The sequence below is a fragment of the Nannobrachium achirus genome (genome assembly GCF_963921795.1).
Source record: "Nannobrachium achirus genome assembly, chromosome: 15".
Lineage (NCBI taxonomy): Eukaryota > Metazoa > Chordata > Actinopteri > Myctophiformes > Myctophidae > Nannobrachium > Nannobrachium achirus.
The window spans coordinates 38070161-38096565 of record NC_137822.1 but is presented as its reverse complement, the minus strand read 5'-3'; the positions used below and the strand labels follow the sequence as shown (position 1 = coordinate 38096565).

The following is a 26405-nucleotide window of genomic DNA, read 5'->3' as shown; positions in this document are numbered from 1 at the left end:
GTCTCCTTGACATTTAGATTGTGTCAAAGGTCACGTCTCACCTGACACGAATGGTCAAGATTCAATGTCTCCAAAAATCCATGCTACATTTTCAATCTAATAGAAGAGTCAAATTAGAAATGTAGACATGCCAGTACACTCACAAAATTAATGAGTTATTGTTTTCCACAAAAAAGAACAAAGAGTGAATATCAATCTTATAATTTACAAGATTGGTCTTGACAGGCTAACAGTAATTTGAAAGTAACGTCTCAAATCTAATTTGTAATGAGAAATGTTCTCGATAGTATTCTTCCAATCTGTAATTGTCAATATATAAACCTGCTGCGGGTTTGGAAACAATATCCATTTGAATAATACTCCAAACACATTGATTGATGGTTTTATCACTCAATAAAGGGCATACCAATATATAAATCATGAGGACTCAAACTTGAAATAATGCAGTTACATTTAGGAGCAGACATCAGCAGCCTTCTAGCACCATATGGTATTGTATCAAATACATACAATGGAATAACCTCTAGGTGTAACAGGGGAATAACCGTAGTCTGAGAGAAGTTATTATAGGTGAATAACTGGCCATTGCCATTTAATTAATAGTTGACTAAATAGTAAAATATGAATATCAAACCATCTCTTAAAGTGATTATTCACTTTCAAATCAAATAAACATGAACAAAATTACAGGCTATAAGAAAATGGAAAAAGTAATGGAAATATCACAGCCTGTCAAGGAGCACAGCCTGCACAGGGCTCATATCATTATTATCATTACTGAAGCTGCTTTAAGGACAATGTGAACCAACAAGATAGATAGGCTGTAACATAAACAATAGCTATCAGGCCTATTGGAGACATCTAGGTTCTTACAAGATACCATATATCATAATGTAGGCCTAGGCCTATATTACAATAAGTGGTGGTAAAATATATAGTTTAGATATAAGCAAGCATAATACAAAATATCTTCTGCAAAGTGAAATATCCCTTTGATAGGCCTATATTACAAAGACTTGTTTTTAAACCTAATATATCTTAGTTGGGAAGTTGGGATTTAGAAAAGGTTTGATCCATTTGATTTAAAAGGAAGAGTTTAGGGAGTTAGTTGAGGCAGTCCAGAAGATGTTATTAATTTATCAGAACATTCTTCAATAATATAGGCCTAAATGCATTTTCTTTTTCCAAATAAAATATAAAAACATATTTTGTCATTTCTTTGTGCATAGGATCTCCCAGTAAACGGACAAATCTCTCCGAAGCCAAAGATCAAATCTCAGTTGTAGGGTCTGACATTATTCAGACAAACCCAAAACATGCAGCACGTAGGCAGTTAATCGAATCCCCCCCTGACGTCAACTCGCGTCACGTGACCCTTCACGCACTCTACGTACGTGTAGTTCTGAGCCGCGCTGGCATAACGGGCCCACTCTAACCCTATTATTATAGCTCTATGCTCTAACCTCGCCTCACTAGGCTTTCTAGGCCCACTCTAGCCAGAAAACTACAACTCCCACAGGCGGCGTCGCGCGTCACGTGACGAGCGTGTGCGTGTGCCATCATCATGGAGCTGTCCATATCCTGCCTGACAGCCAGGCCAGCAGCCAGTCAGTCAGTCTGTCAGACAGCGGTGGGCGATAGATAACATGTCGCTGTGAGGAGGAATTTGGATGTTTTTACTGATGTTTTCTGGAGGTCCGCGGCGTCAACAGAAGCTCTAAACGCGGCGGGGAGGACACAGACATGGGAAGATGGGTTCCCGCATCAAGTAAGAAGCCTTCAACGTTTCTCTGCCTGCTAAAACATTAAAACAAAAACAGCCTCCATTGTTGTTCCATCATGACAGCAGCGGGTCATCATCATGTGTAGAAAAAGAAGACACTCACAGCAGGGCCGTGACTTGTTGTTACAATGCTGTAGGTGTAGTAGGAGGATAATATGATACGATTTCAATTCAATTCGAATAGGAGCTTTTATTGGCATGAGAAAACATACGTTTACATAGCCAAAGCAATAGGTGTCAAAATATAATTAAAAACAGTTGAAAATGGGCAACATGTATCAGTTGGAGGGGGTACAGCAGTGTGTAAACAGAGCTATGCGCCTATGCCACATTGTGTGTCGTTATACACATGCTATATATCAATAACAATAATAATGCATGTTATTTGAAGCGCACTTTGCATTTTCACAAATCTCAAAACGGTTTACTACAGTGTTTAAATACAATGGCATAACAAACGACAAAACCGCATAAGACCCCACATGGGGTAATAAGTAAGTAGGCTAATATAGATATAAGAGAATAGATAGATATATGGGTGTGGTAGCACAGGAAGAGTGTGCACCATGTTGTTGTGGGCACCTCTATGTTAAAATATTGTCTATTTCCCCCCAAAAAATGTAAACGATAAATAAAGCATTTGGAGGTATAATGTCAAGTGTGTATGATTTGAACATACTTGAACATTTGAGGCCTAATATGTTTACAAATTGCTGCACAAACGTGTGGCTTGCCAGTCATTCGTGGGCATTTAAAAATGCACAAATCATGTATAATTTACATAAGTGGGGTCTCAACCATTTTCATATCTAGGTCCATTACTTATTGGGCATATGATCTGTGCCCACAGACTGATGAGATTTAGCCTCTCAGAGATTAATGTTTTCTTGTCGTTGGATAAGATTTTGTCCACAATTCCATGTTGTATTGATGTGGGGCATAGGAGAGACAACAGAAACAGGCCAACTTAATAGTGTGTAGACTTGTAAGTAATTAATGCAGATGTGTAACAATAATTTAATTCTTGAGAGTTAAAGATCTATAAGGGTCCATTTGGTTACCAACTCTCCATCATTTAGCTGGGGACCACCTAGAACCCCTTCAAGGACCACTGGTTGAAAACTGCTGATTTTAAATGACTTTCTTTCTTTTGCATTTTGGAAGAAAAACAACAATAATAGGAATATAACAATAATATATGTGGATGTATATGTGGTAAAAGGCAATACATTAATATTAAATAGCAGTTATACATGTATATACAGGGTTCCCACTGTCATGAAATTCCTGGAAATATTTTTTCTCGCGTTGCGAGGCGTTGTGAGCATGTAGATCTGCTATTTTCACAATAGAACCGTGTTATACAAAATTCCTCAACTCTTAGTGCTCGTCAGGGTGCCCGGGATCCTACAGTTAAAACATGATTATTTCGGGGGTCACGGCCTGAAAAGGTAGAGAACCACGTGGCATACACTACCTGTCTTTGGGCATTGCGCATAGGAGTAGGCGACCTGTTATTGAGATGAATTATTGTTATATAGTCCTGGAAATTGGGTTAAATATTCTGGAAAGGTTTTGGAAAGGTTTTGGAAATTAATTGGTAAAAATGTGTGGGAACCCTGTATATAATTCTAATGTACTCGTTGAGAAGGGGTAGGCGTAAATAAACTGTTCCTTCCTACTTTTTGATCATGTAATAATGAAACCAACGCTTCTCAGGGATTTCTTTCATGCAGCAGTTGATTCCTCATTTCCTTGGAATGAGAGTGTGTGCGCGTGCGTGTGCGTGCGTGCGTGCGTGCGTCATGTTCCTGCATATGTTTGAATGCACTATAATGTGTTAACTACTGTATTATTGCCATATACCTGTCTGCAGCTTGTACCTTACAATCTTTTGTTTTATAGATGCCTCTTCAATGGTCTTTTGAAACTGCATTAAGCACAATCCGCCAATGTGTGGGCTACTATCTTGAGTGGGGGAAAGCACTTCTCTTATTTTGTGTGAGAAAATGCCGTGCTGAGTAAGGAAATGACACAATAAGGGAACATGGGAACTTTGACCTGGATTTAATAGGCCTGCAAGACTCGCAATTAGGCATTTTAGCGGAAGCTCTTTCATCCAGAGCGCCTTACGAGTGCAAAGTCAGAGTGAATGGCAACACGAACCCTAGTAAAGCTAGTACCATGTGCTCCAGTTGAGGGGCGGACTGAAAACAAAGTCTGGGGATTTAAGTTTCAGCAGCTCTTATGTAAAACTAATACAAAGTCTGGGGATTTAAGTTTCAGCAGCTCTTATGTAAAAATCACACCAGTGCGGAGTGAGTGGTGCTCACTTCGCAGTTCGCATGGTATCAAACAGAACACACGTCACGAGCATATCTCCTTGTATGGGCCGTTCTGTCCGTGACATCAGTGATGTGACTGATGTCGGTCTCTGCGTACTTTCTATGATTTTAATCTTGTGTGACATTAGTCTCGTACTGCATACGGTGCTCATATGGACATGGGGACACACAATGCCAGACATACTGTAAGAGCCGTTAGCACCGTTCAAAGATAATAAAGTAATGAAAGGACATCAATCAACTGATCAGTGACAGTGAGTCTATCAAATGAAAAAAGAAGTATGATAGTCTACTCTATGGAAACTATTGTACTACACATATGTGCAAGTACAGGTTGTCCCACTCTGTGGGAAATGGAATTTAGGGTGACCCTAGCTGGATGGGTAGAGGGCAACTTTTATCAAACTGAACACAGACACAGAGAAACAAAATGTTACTGTTAGCTCACTCTCATTGTATTTAGGATGCTCGGTAGTGATTCCATTTTTCTAATCCCATATTTATCTACTACTGCCGCAAACTTCCCTTGCAAAGCGCTAGTCTAGCCTGTAGCCGGCTCTGCTCTGCAAGACTGTCTGATCGTGTTGTCATGCTCGTTTCAGCATGGGTAGAGAGACATGTTTGGAAATGTTGTTAAAGGTTATGTTGTATCGTTAGATGACACCCAAGCCTTACAACAACGTTAATTTGATATCTCCGACATCTGATCTCCATAGTTTTGCTTTCAAGCAGGAATGAGTACATGTTAACTCCGATGTCTGAATCCTTGCTATTGCATCCCACAACGCAGCAGTTACGTCCCGTTGCTAAATTAGAGCAACGGACAAGTTAGAGATAGAAGAGACATGGAAGATAGTGTACACTGTCTACACACACACCGCCGGCACGAGTACTTGCTGCTTGCTCGACAAGAAACTACAGACTGATACGATCTCGATGCACCAAAGATAGTTAAGAACACAAATGGCATAGAGGGTGTGCGGAATTAACCCCACGTCACCATCCCAGTGGCGTTCACTATACTGTAAGCAGGCATTGACACTAAGGCTTGCCCACCTGCCCCTGGCAGGTAAATAAAACTTTCGGGCAGGTGAAGTTTGTTTTCAGGTTGCCCGACCGGGCAAGTGCTCATTTGAGAGGGGACGTAACCGTCTATAAACACAACACGAGATATCTGTCTAAACACCTGAACGTGGCCAAAGCGCTCAGTCTTCTGGTCTGTGGAATGTAACAAGTGTGAAACCATAGACGTATTCAATCATAGCTATGTAGGTATTTGGATTTTGAGGTATGACATGTTCTCTATCGCACAGCCCCAGACAGTAAAGCAATGAGTGTTACATTGAGTGGTAATATCTTACCTATTATTTTATAATGGTCAATTTACTTTTCGGGCAAGTGGGCATGACCATCGGGCAAGTAGAACATGACCTATACTTGCCTGAAGGGCAAGTGCCTCTGAGACCTTAGTTTCTTTCGAACTCACAGGTCCTTGGGCCCCACGTAAAGAACTACTGCTTTTATCGAATCTGTGTTTTATATCTGATTTGTTTGCTGACTTCTGTCCCCCTGTGTGTTTTAGGGAGAGCCCTGAATCTACCTTTGAGCTGTATTTGGAGGTTACCCACCCAGGAACAGAAGGCTCTGGTAAGACTCTCACAGCTGCTTTGGAAGGATTCACAGCATTGCAGCTGTGATATTGAACATTTCAAGGAAACAACAGCATGATTAGGGAAATAGGGGGTCTACATCTACAAGCTCACAGCACATCATGATGCCACACATTGTCAGCTGCTAGATGGAACATTTGGATAATTATTTCCACCCAAAATAGGTACGCCAGGTTTAAAGTGGTTACACTTTTAATTAGATTATCTGAAAATACAATTAAAAATAATGATAATAATAATAATGTCAACTCAAAAATAACTTCAACAACTTTGCACACTCTTCTTGAGATCAAATAATTCTTTATAAAAGAGGAATTTCCACTTCCTGAAACTCAAATATTGTTCAAACATGAAGAAAAGCCAACAAACTCCACTGGGTAAAGAAATTGTGTTGGTACTGTTGAAATAACCACAACAATGATGGGCATCGGTTAGAAATCCTTAAAGAGGTGGTGCCATAGTTTTGTGCTTTTTCTGTTTTGTATGTGTCAATGGAGTTAACATTACTCTTAACCGGGGTTGGTTATAATGTGCAAATTTGCCTTCCCTGGGTATTTTTGGTTTCTTCCTGAAAGCTGAAAACTGTACACTTTTTTTGGAAAAGATCTTCCTGTATAATCATAATACCTGATCATCATCTTAGGGGGAAAAAATCATGGCACCCCATTTTAAAAGATATATAAAGACTGTCCATCTCACTTGTATATTGCATGAATAAAAAAAGAGGCACTCTGAGTCTGATTATTATATATAAAAAAAAAAAAATCTTTATGTAAACATGGATTAAGGGCTTTGCACACAGGACCGTTGCATTTTTTTCCATTTGCTGCATGATTAAAAACACATTGGATTTGGTGTGCAAGGCTGTGCGGAATCCACACTGCGGATCCGAAAAGAAGTCATAAAAGGAGTCAATGAGTTTTTACTGCATGCGACAAGACACACAAATCGAACTGGGTTCGATTGGGAAAAAAACGCACAACCGCAGCCACCTGCCGCATGGCAAATTCTGAGCCGGTGTGAATGAGGTCATAGAGAATCATTGTTTTCTTTAAAAAGATGAAATCGTCCGTTTTTTCAGTGCGGAAAAAAAAAACGCCTCTGTGTGCAAAGCCCTTTACACCGACAAGGCTTGACTCAAAGAAACCTCACCAGGGTATAAGGTAGATAGGTAGATGTGTCCACAGACATAATTTATAAACACAGACACACACTCCACAATGTGTAAACTATACCAGCCACACTGCTAAATAAATCAAATGGACTTGGAGCCTGACACCACTGCATGCATTAGGTCTGTTGGATATTCTAATCAAATCTTACGTAAATCTTTTTTATATATATATTTTTATATATAGTGATGGAAGTGGTTAAGGCTTTGTGAATTTCTGTGGAAGCCAGAGGTGGTGTTAATAACTAGGCCACGCATTATCCCCATTGTTTAAAGCTAAGAATGAAAATGCAACATAACTGTGCTTAACCCATGATGTCAAAGAGGAAGCGCTGAACAATGCAAACAAAGCCCAGGCTTTTCCCTTGGCCTAACATGAGATGTCTGTGTGATGATGATGTGCTTGAAATACCCGTAGAAACATCTGTGTTACGAGAACGCACCAAACTCATGTCTTGTAAAAGGGAAACGAGAGCCACTCTTCTAGCGCCACCATGAGGCCGATTTTGCAAAACACATTTTTGGACACTGCTCCTACAGGTTTTGCCCAAAAATCACACAAAGCGGTACACAGTATCTCTAAAGTCATGTCATCAACATAGATCTGTCCCATTTCCCATATTCCCTCCTGATTGCCTAGGCTACCATTGCCTTCTAAAGTTTGTGTATGCGACCTGACGGTCGCTTATCTCCCGATTTAGGGAGTCTTTCTGGTTTAAATATGGCTTTTTATTGTGATCAGTAATCATTGCTTCTGATTGGATAAAATTGGTGTCCTGATTTGAAGATGTGTTTTCTGTTTCTTGGGAGATGCACACAGATGTCCCCTGTTACTGAACAAACACTTTATAGCAATGATTACTATCAGAATGTACAGTATTTAACACGTATTTCAACAACAACAACACAAACTATCACATACACCCATGTCACCCCATCTATACTATAATTTTGCGAATGTCTGAGTGAGTGAGTGTCTGTCTGTCTGTCTGTCACAGCGTTTCTCCTCGGTGGCTGGAGCAATTGATCTGAAATCGCATCACCATCAGCATATGAACACACCTGACATAACTGTGAAGCCCGTTTGTCACTTTCACAAATCGTATGCTGTATATTAGCATCTTTATGGTGTATCTATATCTATTTAGCCTACAGTACCTTTTGTGACCACACATGTTAAGGGAGGGGCGCTGTTGTTCAGGCCATGCACAATCACACACAAACCCACACACACACACACACACACACACACACGGGGGGGGGGGGAGTGACACACACGGGGGGGGGGGGGGGGGGGAGTGTGTGTGTGCAGGTGGGCGGGCGGGCGGGCGGGCGGGGGGGGGGGGGGACCACAGTATCTCTGTAGCCATTAACGTAATGGGTATTTCTTACATTGATGCTCCTACATATTATCATGCAAGCACCAGTTAAAGTTACTTTCCATCCCTCATCCCTCATCCCACATCCCATAACCCAGACACTGCACATCATTTCGGAGCTCATATCTTTGAACGGGTAAGGGCTAGTTTAAATAATGCACTGAATGATTTAGTCCAAAAAGCCCTTACATAAAAGCTATTTGCAAAAATGAGAGTTTTTTGGTTGAATATATCTTGTCATAACACATTCTATAAGCAGTTATGACGCGCAGTAGCATTGAAGTTTGATTGTTGGGCTTACTAATTACTTGTGTCATTTACTTCCAGGTCCGGAGGTGCGGAGGCAGTACCCAGAAGACTACAGTGATCAGGTTCACTATACACACACACACATGCTAACTGCTAAACTGTAGAAAGTAGGGATGGGACGATATGAAAATGTCATATCGTGATTACCAAAGAAATCGCGATTTACGATGTTATCGCAATAATCAAAATATCCCAAACATTACATCCATTATCCTGGGGTGGAACATTTGCCAAAAAAATTGCAGATTGCGAGTGCGACGCATGTGAGCTTGTAGCTCGGCTATTTTTTGGCAAAGAGATTTGGTAATTGGTAGAGAGTGAAAAAAGACTGTATCAAGTACGCGTACGTAGAATGGTACTCGTCAAATAAAAGGTGAATTGATCCCAGTGCATGATGGAGGACGATATCACGATAAATCTAATCTCCACGATACGATTATCGTGAGTGGTTTTTATCACGATAAACGATAATATCGCTTATCGTCTCATCCCTAATTCAGTGTTGAATTCTCATTTTCACATCTGTTCATATCTGAGACAATTACATATTCTCACTCTTCTATATTGCTGTTCAGCCTTCAAATGTGACATACAGTAATTATAGCTCACCTACAGTAGTTCCTGTTTGGCTGTGTTTCTGTATTTGTGGATTGAATGTCTCTAATCAAATCATGTCATTTTTAATGTTTCCTTTTTTGTTTTGTTTTGATCCACAGGAAACCCTCCAGACCGTGCCCAAGTTCTGTTTCCCTTTCATCATGGACAGGTAGAACGCACGCGCGCGCGCACACACACACACACACACACACACACACACACACACACACACACACAGGAGAAAGACAGGACAGGCCAAGGACCCCTTAGTTGAGAGAGATGAAGCAGGGACCCGCACAACCTGTTCATAGATTCCATATAGTTTCATTGTTTGACAGCACAATCATCAGTGTATTTTGGATTCATACTTAATAAACTTGACCTTTCACTCTGTACTTAGTCTGCTCTTTTTCTCCTCTACACCAAAGCTCTTTGCCAAAAATAGCCGATCTACAAGCTCACAACGCCTCGCAGCGCAAGGTCTCCTCTACACCAAAGCTCTTTGCCAAAAATAGCCGATCTACAAGCTCACAACGCCTCGCAGCGCAAGGTGTTGTGAGCTTGTAGATCTGCTATTTTTGGCTAAAGTTCTCAGAATATGGACACTAGGGTTCAAGTGGTTAATATAAAAAAGGAGAAAAATATTTGGAGGACCCCCTGTAGTAACTCTGGGGATCCTGGACCCCCTGTTGAAGACCCCTGGTCTAGGCAAACACAATTGACTCGTGTGCGGGGGAGGGAATCCGGGCGGGGAGGGTGATATTTGATATTTGCGTGTATTGTACTCCTGATGAGGCTTTTTCTAGCCAACACCAACTCGCAACTCCTGAATTGCTGCCCACCGCATCGTCCTATCTAGCATCAGGGTCTGGAGCTCTACAGTATGTTGTTAGCTCTGCTGTCACTTCACATTGCATCTACGTAGGTGGTGCATACATGGCTTTGCGCTGTGTTGGCTTCCACATTGTCGGTTTGCTTGCCACTAGTTCTGGGTGCCTGATTCATATTAATTTCAAGTTCAAGTTAATGTATTTGTTTGTCCCGGAGGGGGGATACAGCAAGTATCACAAAGACATAAAAACACATAGAACAACCAGTAAGGCTCCCTAATTGGGAGATAGGTGACCGCCACGTCACATACACAAACTTTAGAAGGCAATCGTAGCCAATCAGGAGGGAATACGAGAAATGGGACAGATCCATGTTGATGACATGAATTAAGAGATACTGTGTACCGCTTTGCATGATTTTAGGGCAAAATCTGTAGGAGCAGTGTCCAAAAATGTGTTTTGCAAAGATCGGCCTGATGGTGGCGCTAGAAGAGAGCCATGTGAGAGGCGGAGGTCGTGATTTGCAATCCAAGGAGTGTGTGTGCAAGTTTGGCATCGATGGGGCCAACGGTGACAGAGATAAGAGTGGGGCAAAGGTGTGACGTGACGTGACAGACGGACAGAAAGCCGGTGGAGCTTTTCATAGTAACTGGCGACCTGGCGGTCGCAATAAAATCAGGATAGCAGTTCAAGGTATCAGTGAGTCAGTGAGTGCAGGTAACCCAAGCAGGGCCTAGCTAAAGAAAATAGCAATTTATAGGCCAGACAGGGCCAATAATCACTTTGAATTCATAAGTAGCATTGACATTCAGAGAAATTCATAACAATTACAACTTGTAGTTAAATCACACAAAGAGGCAACAGATTACCTCCTCCTCTCAGGCACAAAGGACAACTTATGCCTGTTTGTTTTGGCTCCTGGAACTTTCAGGCAAAGGCCAGAAGGAAGCAGCTTGTACTCAGAGCTGAGAGGATGAGAGTTGTCTTTACGAATGGACTTTGCTTTCTTAAGCACCTGTTTTTTGGAAGATGTGAGCACAGGCTCCTGAAGTTTACTCCAGCTATCTTTGAAGCCGTTCTCACAATCCTCCTAAGGTGGTTCTTGTCCTTTATGTTCAGGTTTCCATTCCAATGATGGAGCAGGAGATTACTGACTCAATAAAAGCACTATAGAACTATTTCTGCTTCTGGTCGCTGCATGAGCAAGCACCCTACATATTAATGTGGGGGTCTTAGATATGAAACAAGTTTGAAAACTGTGGACCCTGTTGACCCCTACTGGTTGATTTGTTTGAGTCCTTAAAGCTATACTGTGTAAGTTGCTCAACTAGTGGTCAGTAGCGTCCGCGTCTTTCGGCCGTTTTTCGCCGCGGACCGGGCCTCACACCCCCGAGTCTGCCTCCACCTCGCCGAGATCTATCTTTAGAGGGGTCCCTGGTTCCTGTGCGTTCAGGCATTCCGGAGAAACGGAGTGTTTCACCCGAGTATAGATAGAGACACACGGGCGCCTACAAATATGGCTGCCCTATTGTGATAGCTAGCGACCCCACTTCAAGATGCGCTGTGATTGGCCGGCAGTGTATAACCCTCGCTGTGATTGGCCGATAGTGTATGATGACGTAATTTTTGCGCGAAAACCGGACCCCGGTCAGGATCATAGAAAACATATAAAGAGAAGGCTTCAGAAGCTGAATAACGGAGTGGGTGTTCTAAAACTTTAGCGATTTAAGAGTTAGGACAATTTTAAGATTTGTTTTATAAAAAAAGTTACATGGTACAACTTTAACTCAAGGGTCTTCAACAGGGGGTCTGGGACCCCTAGGGGGTACTCAGAGTTACTACAGGGGTCCTTCAAATCTTTGTGTGATAGAAACCTTTTTTATATTAACCACTTGAACCCTAACTTCAATATCCTGAGAACTTAAGCCAGAAGAGCACCAAGTACAGAGTGAAAGGTCAAGTTCATTAAGTATTGACAGTTAAAGTGGTTAAATATCTGATAACACATTGACATGAATCCAAAATACACTGATGATTGTGCTGTCAAACAATGAAACTATATGGAATCTCTGAAAAGGTTGTGGGGGTCCCTGCTTCATCTCCTTGGCCTGAAAACATTGAAAACTCCTGCCTTGACTTATTCAGAGCTGTCCTGTCTTTCTCTTTCACAATCCTCTACTTTAGCTTTATGTCTCCACTCTCCATACATATCGTTCTCTCTGTGATATCTCTTCACAATATGTGGTGTTCTGATAGGCCAACTGCCGTGGCATGCCCAGGGAAGATATGGAGTTAGGGCCAGAGTAGTACAAGAGGAGAGTAGCGTCACACTTTGATCTCGCCGCTAAGTGGAAGTTGCGTCGCTGGAGCCTGGTGACAAAGGGGGAAAAAGACATGATTTAGTCTACTTACCAGCAAGTGAAAATGCCTCGGTTACAATGGAGGTGGACGGGGCTGAAGAGCAGCAGACATTTATTAGGAATATCACCAGACTCCAGTAGGCTAAATAGTGACGTCACGTCCGCTTTCCAAGCTTACAATGGGAGTCGACATAAGTGTCAGAACTCTCCCTTTCTAGGGGTCTGGTTAGGGCATGTACTGCTGTTTGTCCGGTTATTGTGTAGTCTGGCGTTATTGAAACTGTGATATTATTGGTTTCCATATGTTCAATTTAGATTAAACCAGATCAAATCTCTGATCGATATGCAGTAATAATGGGACCACATGAAAATGTCATATCACGATTATTGTGACAAAAGAAATCACGATTTACGATATTATTGCAATAAAGTCCATTATCCTGGGGCATTGTGAGCTTGTAGATCGGCTATTTTTTGGGAAAGACATTTGATAGAGTGAGAAAAAAAAGACTATCAAGTATGTATATTATAACTACCTTTTACAATTTTTTGGGGGGTTTAAGCGGTACCGGATATGCAGCTCGGCAAATAAAAGGTGAATTGATCCCTGTGCATGACGGAGAACGATATCACGATAAATTAAATCTCCACTATACGATTATCGTGAGTGTTTTTTTTATCAGAGAGAGAGTAGTTGTCCTATGACCCCTGGGGAAGATTTCAAGCAGCTTTTGCAGAAAGCCTTTGGCAGGCGGCACTTTTCAATTTAGGAAAATTAAAGGTGATACACCACACTTTTCCTATTTTAAAACCTTTTTTTGGGGTCCCACTAGCACCTTCTATCCTCACAAAGTCCCATTTCAGACTGTTGTGTCTTTCTCTGGTTTTGGGAAGGTGGAGGTTAAAAGCATCCCACAGGTTCTCAAAACAGGCTGTCCAGATTTGCTGCAGTTTGTGACGTCATAAACGGCCGTTTAAAAAAACGGGGGAAAAAATCATTTTCTTTTTTTTTTTTCAAAAACTACAGCAGCTGAAAATGCTCTGAGAGCCATTCAAAAATGAGAGGCTCTCTATTCAGGAGTGGTAATTTAGCCTCAAACCTTTTGAAAAACGTTTTTGGGACATAAACAATATGACACCAGTAAGACTCCCTAATCGGGAGATAAGCGACCGTTGGTCGCTTATCTCCACAAATAGGCCAAAAGTTTGTTTTACCAATTATTACACTCTATGTGAACATTTACATCAACAAATCCCAAGTACTATGCAGAACGACCCATTTCAAGTTTTTAATGTACAACAATATTTAGAAAATAGGTCTACAAGCTGACAGTCCTCGTCCCTTATATTCCCATAGGTTATATGGAGATCTCAGTGTTTGTCAGTCCTTGTTCATTTATGCCCATATATGGACATCTCTATATCTACTGTAACAGTCCTTGTCCCTTTATGCCCATATATGGAGATCTCTTAACTGTAAGTCCTTGTCCCTTTTATGCCCATATATGGATATTCCTGATGTCATCAGTATATGAACCAGAGATTGCGTTAGACCGGAAATTGCCGGATTTGACCGATTTATAATGACAAAGACCGGAAAATATAAACCTCATCGGACATAAGGACCGATTGAAAATGACACGGCAGTTCACCGCAAATCTCTCTCTCTCTCTCTCTCTCTCTCTCTCTCTCTCTCTCTCTCTCTCTCTCTCTCTCTCTCTCTCTCTCTCTCTCTCTCTCTCTTTCTCAATGTCTCTCTCTCTCTCTCTCTCTCTCTCTCTCTCTCTCTCTCTCTCATCACTCCTTCGCACGTCTGGTTGCACCAACACACACGGGTTAAGTTACACTTTTTCCTGTTAATAATAACCTGTGTGAAATAAGCTGCATTGGGAGGTAAACGGGAGACACTTTATTGTGAAGGTAAGACAGGAAATGATAGTTGTTGCTGGGTAGGCCTAGTTGTCGGTTTGTTATGTTGTCGCTAAGCTCTCTATGAGCTGCCTTGGTTTGGAATAATGAGCGCGCAGTTTAAGTTGTAGTAATGAATGGACAGTCAAAAATAAGTTGTATTATAAGAACTGTTTAGCCTAAACATTAATTTGCGAACGGGGGCGCTGGGGGAGAGAGAAGACAGCAGTCCATTTCAGCGTCATCTTGCAATGCGCACTGTGAACCCATGGGAATTATGGAAGGCACGCAGGACAATTACAACCCATATAAAACAAACTTTATACACTCGACTGAAGTTCTTTATGAGGAGATGTTATGGAAACTGTACAAGATCACCACCAAAGCCTTTTCAACCTTCCCAAAGTTGCATAACAGAGATGCATGGACATCGTGACCACTCGACCATAGTGAGTAGTTGAAGTTGATTCCTTTCTGGCCAGATTAATCTATCAACCTATGAAACATTTGCGCATACCCCACTTTCAGACTTTTTCTCATTATTCGGTACATTATTATGTGTTGGCCTGAAATATGCAGAACAGAAACAACTTGTTATGAAACCATGCAGTATGTGTGCAAACACACAGCCTGCGTGAGGAGTCCAATATAATTAATTTCCTTATGCAAGATGAAGCTGTATGTTTTTTGTACAGCATACTACTCCTTTACATTCAATTCGTTCAGTCCCAACTATACAGCAGGACTTAAACTGTTGTAATTGGCTATGTTTTTGCACCTGCTTGTCATCCATGCATTAAAATTATTATGTCCGGTATTTTTATCAGATGTCCGATAAATTTTAATCATGCCGGTCACGGTGACCGGCTGTTAAAAATCCTAGCGCGACCTCTGATATGAACATATATGGGCTTTCTGATATGCCCATATATGGAGATCTCTTAACTGTAAGCCCTTGTCCCTTTTATGCCCATATATGGATATCCCTGATGTCATCCGTATATGCCCATATATGGGCTTTCTAATATGCCCATATATGGAGATCTCTGTATCTCCATAATATGGGTATATTATATGGGTATAAAAGGATACTTCAGGTCTGACATCAGGTTTGTTTATATTGGGTTGCTAGGTTTGACATCACAAACTCTATGGGCCATCTGACCTAGAAATCTATATTTGGGCATAGATGACTCATCGTGACCTCATCACACGTCGACCGCACGTGTGACGTGCGGTCGACCGCACGTGTGACCGACGGACGGCCGGTGGAGGTTTGCATACTAAACTGCGATCTTACGGTCGCAATAAATACTTTTTAAATGCATGGTGTATCACCTTTAACCTTGTCAAGTGATTTACACCTGTCTCTGTGTGTGTCTCTCTCCCTCCAGCCTGACGGTCAGCCAAGTGGGACAGAACTTTACGTTTGTGCTGACAGACATAGAGAGCAAGCAGAGATTTGGATTCTGTCGCCTTTCCTCAGGAGCCCAGAACTGTTACTGCATCCTCAGGTGTGTGCGTGTGCGTGTCTGCTCTTATCCAGTGTTGTAAGTCTTATCCAGACTTCCAAGTGCGAGAAGCATGAAATCTAGTCAACAACCAACAGGGTAAATACCTGAACAGAGTGCAGAGAGAACAGTGAATGTAGTGCTTCAGAGAAGTTATTTATACAATATAGATCTAAGAAACTAGAATACCAGGTAAACAAAGAACCTAGCATCCGTCTAACAATGTGCTAAATAGCATTCTGTGCATTTGTGGTCAAGAGAAAAACCAATCTAAGAAACAAAACATGAGAACAGGTGATTAAGATATACTGTGCAGTATATGAATAGCAAACTAGCATAAAAATGGAGAGTGAAATGCTAGGTTAGGTGGAGTCTGAAGAGGTGAGAGCTATGGTGTGAGGTGGAGTCCGAAGAGGTTAGCCCTCAGACTATGGCTACGTCCTCTGAACCTAGTCTCGTGGGGAGAGTGTTTTCTGCTGGTGTTTCAGTCCGAGTTTATCAAAGGGTGCGTTCGGAAATGCGCACCGGGTGTGTGCTCAGTGTAGTGAGTGCCTAAACCTAACCCTAATCCTAACCCTAACCTCAGTAAAACTATGCCTAAACCCAACCCTAACCCTAACCTCAGTAAAACTATGCCTAAAACTAACCCTAACCAGAACCGGTGCGCATTTCCGAACGCACCCCTTGATACACTCGGACTGAAACACCAGCAGAAAACACTCTCCCAGTCTCACGAGGCCAGACTGTTCGGATCATGACAGTAAGCGATAAAGCGGATGTGAAGCCTCTTCCCCACTTCCGTTTCGTCTTTACAGTCGCACAAATTTATCCTAATAAAAAACAAAATCACCTAGGCATTATAGCTTGCTGCTTAGCAGAAATGGATATAAAAACATTCAATGTAAAGATATTTTAAAAAAAAATGGATATGCCAGCTTTCGTTACTTGGAATTTGGAGCTGTAGTTCTAGACTCTATATAGCATTTGGATATTGTGAAATAGTTGTCTGGCTACACAAGACTATCTGAACTGGACACCACCTATCCAGTGGACATTACCTATGACCCAGAAAGTGTACTCTACCCGGCTGGATAGCTCATGGCCAAACAGTTAACTGCTACAGTATGTACGTAGTTCGGTATGAACTGAAAAGTACTGTTCCTATAGAAACAGTGAGGGTTGACTGTGCCGCTAGTAGTAATTATAGTAATTATGACTGTTGATAGTGTTTAGAGTGTTTGTAGTGTTTATTGGTACAGTCAACAAAGGCAGGTTTATTTGTATAACCAGCAACAAGACCATTCAAAGTGCTTTACACAAAACATTAACCACTTAAAGCCTATACTTTGTTGACTGGGGACCCCCATTATGTGCTCCATACCTGGCTCTTTACTTTCTATTCTTTCCCATCTACAACAAATCTCTGCTCTGAAGATTGCAGATCTTTTAGATGGGATTATTTCCCGAGAGCAGGAGTGCCATGGTTCAAGTGGTTAAGATTATTTAGACAGAAGAAACAACTTTAAAAGCATCTGAAAACAATTCTAAATACAAACATAGTTCGTTATTAAGCAAGATAATAACTAAAGTCTACAAAGCTTGTTATGTATTTGTTATTGTTATGGACATAAGGGTTAATGTGGTTAGAAAAGCTGTGCATGCCACAGTGACAGCAGATAGATATACTACAGTACAGTATGTGTAAATGTATAGATCAGGGTTCCCACGGTCATGAAATTCCTGGAAATATTTTGAAATTAGAAAAATGTTTTTCCAGTACTGGAAAAGTTTTGGAATTGATCAAGGGTCCTGGAAGGTCCTGGAAAAAATAGCTATGCATTGTCTTTGGTTATTGATTTTGTTAAGACCTCTGAAATGACAAATTAAACATGGGCCAAATTGTCAAATATTAGAGGCAGAAATTGTGAAAATAGCCGATCTACATGCTCACAACGCCTCGCAACGCGATTGTTATATAGTCCTTGAAATTGGGTTAAATATTCAGGAAAAGTTTTGGAAAAGTTTTGGAAATTAATAGGTAAAAATGTGTGGGAACCCTGATATCAATTCAATTTCAATTCAATTCAATTGAACTTTTTCTCTCTTTCCCTTGCTCACTCCCTTTCGTCCCTCTTATTCTTCCCTTTCTCTTTGTTTTATGGAAATACTAAAACGATGGAGCTTGTTGCATACAAAATAAATCACCCTCTGCTCTGTAAAGTTGTGATGTGACAATTCATGGGTTTCATTTGTAGTCCTAGCACGGCCATGTTGAGGACCAACACAGGTGTTTCAAGTTGTCTGATTGGCATTGAACTAATGTTCTACGCCAATCAGAACACCTGTGTTGGTTCCCAACATGGCCGCTGTAGGATTACAAATGAAACCCATAAAGTTGAAACCAATTAGAATATTAATATTGTTGCACTTGTTGCTTTACGGAATTCGATGCTATAGTTCCCAACTTCCCAGGGTAAAGTAAGTAGGTAAGTCCATCTTCCTTACGATGTGCTAGAACCCCTGGAAGATGCATTGTCCCGTCACGGTACTTACCGCACAACGTCCTGCGACCAAGCCACGCCACTCATACAGTATGATGAGTTGGCGGTGCGAACGAATGACATTGTGGTCCAAAGGGGAGTGCTCTACCGACTGAGCTACGCGGACAGTGCATTCTCTGACATAATGTACTCACTATGTTGATGGGAAATACTGTAGCGATTGTTACATATTTGTACCATGTAACACATTGTTAGGGTGTATTGTGGGATAAACCCAGTTAAGAAGCTAACGAATATCTGTGTTTTTTTCCCCCAGCTACTTGCCTTGGTTTGAGGTTTTCTACAAGCTGCTCAACATGTTGGCAGATTACACTATCAAAGGCCAGGTCAGTATCAACTGCTTTAATCACACTAGTGTTGCTGTCATGAAAACCTTGTATCTCCATATTTAAACTTTTAATGTTGTCAGTGTGGTTCTCAACCTTTTCAGGCTGCGACCACCCCAAAAGAATCATATTTGAACTCGGGGTTCGCAAACGTATTATTTGCAAGGACCACCATCACAAAATAGCCGATCTAAAAGCTCACAATGCCTCACATTGCGAGTCGTGAGTACTAATACTGTTATGACAGTGAGATACTTGTTGCACTAACTAGCATTGACTGCTATGGTCACTTTTGATTTGATTTGGACACTGTACTATTTTGATAGTTGTGCTTAAGGTCACTTTATGTATATATATATTTATATATTATTCATTCCCTCTCTTGATGTACCTTGCTCTTTACTGTACTCTGTTCTTGTTTTTTTCTTTTTCTTTTTCTTACTTCTCTGTAACTTTTGTAAATAACCTTATACTGCTGTGCTGCCTCTGGGCAACTGATTTTCCCCCTTGGGATAATAAAGGTATCTATCTATCTATCTGTTTTGTGTTTGTGTAACTAACTGGGTATTGTTGTGTGGTTCTTGTTTTCCGTGACCTTTCTCAGGAGAGTGACTGGCAAGAGCTACTAGTGTCTCTGCACACACTGCCCATCCCTGATGCTGGGATCCCTGTTCATCTCAGCATGGTGAGTCTGACTGCAAAACATATATAAATAGCTAAAATAGCTGATCTACAAGCTCACAACGCGTCACAGAGCTATTTGCTATTTTTGAAAAAAAAAAGAAAAAAAAAAAAGGATTTTGTGGTTCTGGAAGATGTTGTTGAAATCTGCGTTGACACTGGCTGTGTACGTCAGGGTTTCCTGCAGCACTTTACAGGCCAGGCGCCCCGCCCGACCTGAAAACCCCCCCGCCCCCCCAAGGGTATTTAAAAAAAAAAAAAAAAAAAAAATTTTTTTTTTTCAAAACTTTTTGGACCTCCAACAATGTACTAGGCATGATCGCGATCGCGAAATTGCATGTTTAACCCCTATACCAACCCTATCTTTCAAACATGGCAGCCATGTTTGTTTACATTTGAAGAAAACATAAGGGCTGGTATCTCCTGAATGCAGGAAATACTCAAGTAAAGTGCAAATACCTGAAAATCTCCTTTGTACAGTATAAGTACAGTACTTAAGTAAATCTACTTAGTTACTTTACACCAATGTTTCTTTTTTTTTACTGTGCTGTAGACTTCTATTTATATGGCACGAGTGCTGGTTGATTAACCTGGGGGGAAAAAACAAGTTACACTGTCCTGTGAAAAACGTAGTTATTCAATGTTGAATAAATGTGAATGATAGCATGTAGTTGTGTTTTCCGTCATCATGGGCACATTCATGTGTTTTTTATAGGGCAAAAATAAGAATTAATATAAAAAATTAAGTGAATTAATTACTCGAATTAATTAATTAATTATCAAAAAATGTCTGCGCACGCGCTTCGCGCGTGCGCCATGAGATCCCCCCCTGGTCAAGACTTTTTCCTGCAGGAAACCCTGTACGTCATGGAGAAATTGTAGAAAAACTGTGTGTTCAGGCCTAAGTCCGATTAAAAAATTAAAAAACCTATGGCCGATTTGAAAATTACACCCTGTTTTTCTGGAAAACGTATTACTAAGCCTCTGTAGCAGCTAGAAACAAAATTCCAAAACTATTTGATAGCTTACATATTTGGCTTTCATTGAAAATGTTCCGAAAAACTTACACAAATGACAAAACCTGTACTGTACTGTACTATGTGCTTCGGCCTGAGGGGTAAAAGCACAAAAATGTGTTCCCGTCCATAATGGCTTAATGTCTTCCCCAACACACACTTTAAGATACATCACTATGCCTGTTCCCTTGCAGTATACCTGTTTTACTGTGCCTAACACAAGAGAACTCCCCAGCATACCAGAAAATGTGAGTATTGGTCATCTGTGTCTTTCTGTCCCTCTTGTGTCATTAACATGGACCCTAGCGTCTCCCTGTTCTGGGGGGCGAACATTAGGCAACGACGGCTGTCATCTACTGGCTCACCACACGACACGTTGTGAGCTTGTAGATCAGCTATTTTTGGCAAAGTTATTTAGTGTAGAAGGAAAACAGGAGGGTGCCTAGTATAGAGCCATGGGGGACTGGTAGGGTTTAAGTGGGTTCAAGGATCACTTCATATAATAGGTCCTCTACTCCAGGGGTTCCCAAACCTTTTTGTCTTAGGGCACCCCATAAATATTTATTTTAATCCGAGGCACCCCTACATTATAATTTTCACTCCCAGCACCTTATATTTATAGCATATTGTCGTTGTCGGGTGGAAACCTTGTATGTCCAAAACCGTTCGTTTTGTATTTATCATCTATAAAATGTACCAAACTAGTGAATAACAGCAGACCTACAAGCACACAGCGCCTCGCGATGCGAGGCGTTGTGTGCTTGTAGGTCTGCTGTTTTCACTAGTTTTGTGTGACAGTCTTATATGATGAAGCAGGGCAAAAGATGTACACATTTTAAACTTGGAGATACGAGGTTTCTGCCCAACAGTGACGATATTTTAGTGATTATGTTGCGAGGAAAACGTTGAGATAATAGGCATTTTGGTTAGAACTGACTGAATATAACTTTGTACTTCAAGTTTAAAATTATACTAAATATTGTCCAAATAAATTCCAAATATTATCAAATGATCTCGCGGCACCCCTGGACTGCTGTCACGGCACCCCAGGGTGCCCCGTCACCCACTTTGAAAACCCCTGCTCTACTCACTCTGTGTCTCATTGGTGGGCTGTGGACAGTTCAGAAACCTGCATGCCAGTAGCCTCGGGAACCCTGGCATTTCAAAAGGAAAGAAAAACCTGGGTAAGGCCCCCAGTAACTGTGTCTCAGCCAATCACAAGCCGCGGCCGTCAGGGCATCGCCTACAGACACAATAGATTGTTTTTCCATAGTGCAGAGGGGCTCACATGAAAATTTATTTTAATTGTAATTTTGAGCATATAAAATATATGTAGCCGTTCGGATATCTTATTTTACATCAATATCGTTCATGTGAACTGGTTTGTTTATGCTTATTCATTGTAATCCCTATGATTTATAGTTGTCCACCGTGGCACCGCATTCATTCAGGGGCGTCAATTGGGTATGGCAGGGGTATGCAGCTGCCATACCCTGGGTCCAGGGGCGAAAATAAAAGTTACTTTTAAATATAAATCCATGAATGTCTCTTTGTCTATCTGCGCTGGTTATTATGTTGTTAAATTACAGTAAAATAACTACAAATGCAAAATTTAACATAATGGTCACTCAATGGTAAATTCCCAGGTTCCGCAGGTCAGCTGCACAGGTGCAATGCATTATTGTTAATTGTGGCACGTTTACTAACATGCTAAGTTTAGCTGCACTTGAAAAAACCATTCCAGGCGGCCATATCCAGCCCAAGAAACCGTAGAAACCTGTGTGTGTGTTTTTTTTTTTTCAGACATTGTGAAAATAGCCGTGCTCACAACGCCTCGCGCTGCGAGGCGTTGTGAGCACGTAGATCTGCTATTTTCACAATAGAACCGTGTTATCCAAAATGTAATGCCTATTTTCCATGAGGACTCCCATCTTTGCCATACCCTAACCTCGCCTACCAGGCTTTCTGGGGGAAAGCCTGGTGTTCGTTCACAACAGGCCGTTTGGTTTCCGCCTAAAGCGCAGAAACCACTAGAAGAAGCGGCGTCGCTTTGATTTAGCTCCCTCCGTTTGTTTCCCCAATCCTATTAAAATGCTGGAGTAGCCTAGTGTAGTCTTGCCAGTCACTAACAGTTGGACTAAAAGATGCATATGCCAGACGATTTTTTCAAAAGCAAAACTACTCCGCATCAAGGAGTTTATTAGGTAGGCCCTAAAAGTATGTCCTTGAGCGCAGGGGAATTATTTTGGGTTAAGACTGTTTCCGGTGGATAGTTCCGGCCAAATTGTAGTCCTTTGAGTACTACAACATGACGTGTTGTGGTTTCTGCTCCAGACCGGTTACAAGCCCGAAAAGTGAAGTGATCCCAGACTAGCCATACCCTAGCTTTTTGCTGAACTGACGCCACCGCATTGACCGCATTCATTTCCTTATTTCCTCAATGCGAGCAGAGCGGCTGACAGGAGGGGAGCACACACAGGGGGTTGGGGGGAGAGGAGGCAGGCACACAAAGTTGTATCCCCGCCCTTCTAGACCTTGGAATGCTTGGAATCCCCATCAATGATGTCACTGATCGGCTATGCAGGGGAGAGAAACTACAGCCTTTCTCACATTTCTGTCTCCCCGTTTCTCTTGAAATAGAAGCCTTTGTTCTTGCGTCGATGAAATCTCATTTGAAATGACCAAACCTGCCCACCGATGATAGGCACTGGTAGGCAGGTTTCTGAATTGTCCACAGCCCTCCTCTGAGACACGGATACATGGGCATGTTTATTACATTCTGATTGAAGTCATTAAGATTAAAGGAATGTTGCATTGGCAAGTGTGTAAGGTAAACCTGGCAGGAAACTTGTATTGCAATATTGGTATTGTATCAATCAATCTATTTCACCATGCATATATTATCGGCCCAAACTTACAGCCAAAGAATGTTGTGCATCCCTATTAGACGTGGTCTACAGGTCATTGCCTTTCACATCTAACGTGTCTCCCATTGTCTGTTCCCTTGCAGAGAAACCTAACAGAGTATTTTGTAGCGGTAGATGTCAATAACATGCTCCATCTGTACGCTAGTATGCTTTTTGAGCGTCGAATCCTCATCTGCTGTAGCAAACTAAGCACTGTAAGTAGAAGACACATCTGTTTCTACTGTTGTTCCCCTCTTCTCTTCTCCTCTCTTCTCTTCTCTTCTCTTCTCTTCTCTTCTCTTCTCTTCTCTTCTCTTCTCTTCTCTTCTCTTCTCTTCTCTTCTCTAACTAAGCACTGTAAGTAGACGACACATCCCTCTTGTCTGTTTCTACTGATGTTGTTCCCTCCACTCTTTTCTCTTCTCTCCTCTTCTCTAACTATGCACTGTAAGTAGGGATGAGACCATATGAACATTTTCTATCACGATTATTGTGACCAAAGAAATTGCGATTTACAATATTATCAAAATATCTTCCATTATGCTGGGGCTGAACTTTTGCCAAAAAATAGCAGGTCTACAAGCTCGCGACGCGCTGCGAGCAGATCGGCAATTTTTGGGCAAAGAGATTTGGTAGAGTGAAAAAAAAAGCTATCAAGTGTAAGTTATTTACAGGTCCCTTTTACCAATTATAGAGGGTTTAAGTAGTAGCGGATATGCAGTTCGGCAATTAAAGGTGAATTGATCCCAGTGCATGACAGAGGACGATTTCACGATAAATTAAATCTCCACGATAACGATCATCGCGAGTGTTTTTTATCACGATAAACGATAAAATTGCTCATCGTCCCATCCCATCGAACACACGTCCTTTCTGTTTCTACTACTGTTGTTCCCTCTACTCTTTTCTCTTTACTTCTCTATGTGTTCTGTGTTTATTCTACCCATACTTTCACCTCTGTTTGTCCTTCATGTATTCCCTGCGTTCTTTGCTCTCCCATGACAACCACGAGGTCTCTCTGACAGAAGAGAGTTTAATTGGATTTGTAATCAGTTCAAATAATCATTATTTGAACAAGCACTTGTCAAGGTGTTGAGGCGTTACATTTACTTTGACTCCTCAGATAAATATTGTGAAAATAGATGATCTACAAGCTCATACTGCCTTGCCCTATGAGGCGTTGTGAGCTTGTAGATCAGCCATTTGGCCAATATTTGACCTGTTTTAGAGTATAGTTTGTTGATTACCGTTCATTCTTTCTCTTTTTTGTTTTTTAATTAAAAAGGTCTTAAGTCCTTACATTTTCACTTGGGGATCATTAGTTTATTTTTGGAGCGCAGGTCTTATTTGACGCGATATTAAACAAGTCTATGGGAATTCTTAAGACTTTGGGGCTCTCTATAAGCTGCACTGCACAGATGTGTTTGTATATAGGCCTGTCACGATTATGACATTTTACATGACGATTAATTGTCAGTCAAATAATTGCGATTAACGATTTAATTGTGTTTTAGTCGTTGACAATTACATTTCTGTTTGGCGTTAAGGCTTTGAAGTAGCACATGATAGATATGACACATAACCTAAATATACAAAGAAATTACTGACATATTTGACAACTTTATACTTAAAAAAGAACATTGAGAGTGGAAATAGCCGTTCTACAAGCTCACAACGCGTCGCGATGCGACGCGTTGTGAGCTTGTAGATCTGCTATTTCCACTATTTTTGACTTTTATAAAAATATATGAAAATCTTTCAACATGGAAACGATTATGACCATTATGAAAAATAATCACGATTATGTCAAATATTTGCGATTAGACGATTATGTAATAATTGTGACAGCCCTATTTGTATAGCATACGCTCTCCCGTCTCTACACAGTTAACGGCGTGTGTCCATGGATCAGCGGCCATGTTGTATCCCATGTTCTGGCAACATGTTTACATCCCTGTCCTGCCGCAGCATCTCGTAGACTACTGCTGGTGAGTGTTTTACAACAGATACTATGTCACAGGTCTCACTCTTTTGCAGGTCTTTCAGTCAGGCGGACAGGGGTTTGAGGTAATCCTTTCTGTGAGGTTACGGTTAGGGTTAGGCCTAGTGTTTGTGAGGTTAGGTTTAGGCATAGTGAAGTTAAATGTTTAGATGGAATCAAACCGAAACACCTGCAAAAAGGGGAGTCCCACTTTGTCACAGCTTGTTCTCTTCAAGCTTGTGGATCTGCCTTTTTTTGCTATTTTTGACATTCCAGCAAAGGTTCGACTGCAATGATACGGCCTAAAATAGACATAACATGCCTGATAGGAAGTGTTTAGGTATGTACAGGTGCATCTCAGAATATTTGATTTGATATACCGGTATATACAGTATATCTGCTAAAACATACATATAACTGTAGTGTAGACTGTGTCACGTACAGTATTAACGTGTGGTAACCCTGACATTAAAGGGAGATGTTAGGTAGTGGGATAATAATGACTTCATAATTATTTATGAATGAATTTGTCTGTTTTTGCAGTGCTCCCATGCCCTACCTTATTGGAGTGCATTCCAGCCTAATGGAGGTAGGTGTCTTTCTTTCATTCACAACATGAAACCCAGGGGTTGAAATGCTGTTGCTTATTTTCTCTCTTAAAGGAGTCCTGTGAGGTATGCACAGTTTACTGCATTACTGTTACAAGCGACTACATGTCAATGGCATTTAGCATCTATCTATGGTGTAGTGTTTCATCTTAACACTTATGTTGCTATGATTTTTTCTCTTCAATGTCCCACGTTGCCATGGTTACCATAGACTTCCATGTAATTGCGCAATTGTGTAAAAAGTGCACGCCCATGCCTAGATGATGCACCACGTGTGTGCCCACTGTTTACAGCTTTCAAACAAAAAGATCCGCTTGGAAATCCGTTCAGGCATTCATGATTTATCAGCCATTATGTTTTCTTCAGATGTAAACAAACATGGCTGCCATGTTTGAAAGAATGGGTTGGTATGGGGGTTAAACATGCAATTTCGCGATCACGATCATGCCTAATACATTTCTGG

The 26405-nt window shown here is 41.2% G+C and overlaps 1 protein-coding gene across 1 annotated transcript in view; it reads left to right on the top strand.

Moving 5' to 3' along the window:
* Positions 1-1634: 1634 nt before the first annotated feature.
* dennd1a (DENN/MADD domain containing 1A) overlaps positions 1635-26405 on the top strand; it is a 41861-nt gene continuing 17090 nt past the window's right edge. Inside the window, exons 1-11 of the mRNA XM_080743266.1 lie at positions 1635-1768; positions 5711-5775; positions 8676-8719; positions 9374-9423; positions 15747-15866; positions 18681-18750; positions 19355-19435; positions 20642-20695; positions 23458-23568; positions 25241-25341; positions 25878-25923. Of these exons, the coding sequence (XP_080599392.1) occupies positions 1752-1768; positions 5711-5775; positions 8676-8719; positions 9374-9423; positions 15747-15866; positions 18681-18750; positions 19355-19435; positions 20642-20695; positions 23458-23568; positions 25241-25341; positions 25878-25923 (759 nt within the window). The 5' untranslated portion in view covers positions 1635-1751. The remainder of the gene's footprint in view (positions 1769-5710; positions 5776-8675; positions 8720-9373; positions 9424-15746; positions 15867-18680; positions 18751-19354; positions 19436-20641; positions 20696-23457; positions 23569-25240; positions 25342-25877; positions 25924-26405) is intronic.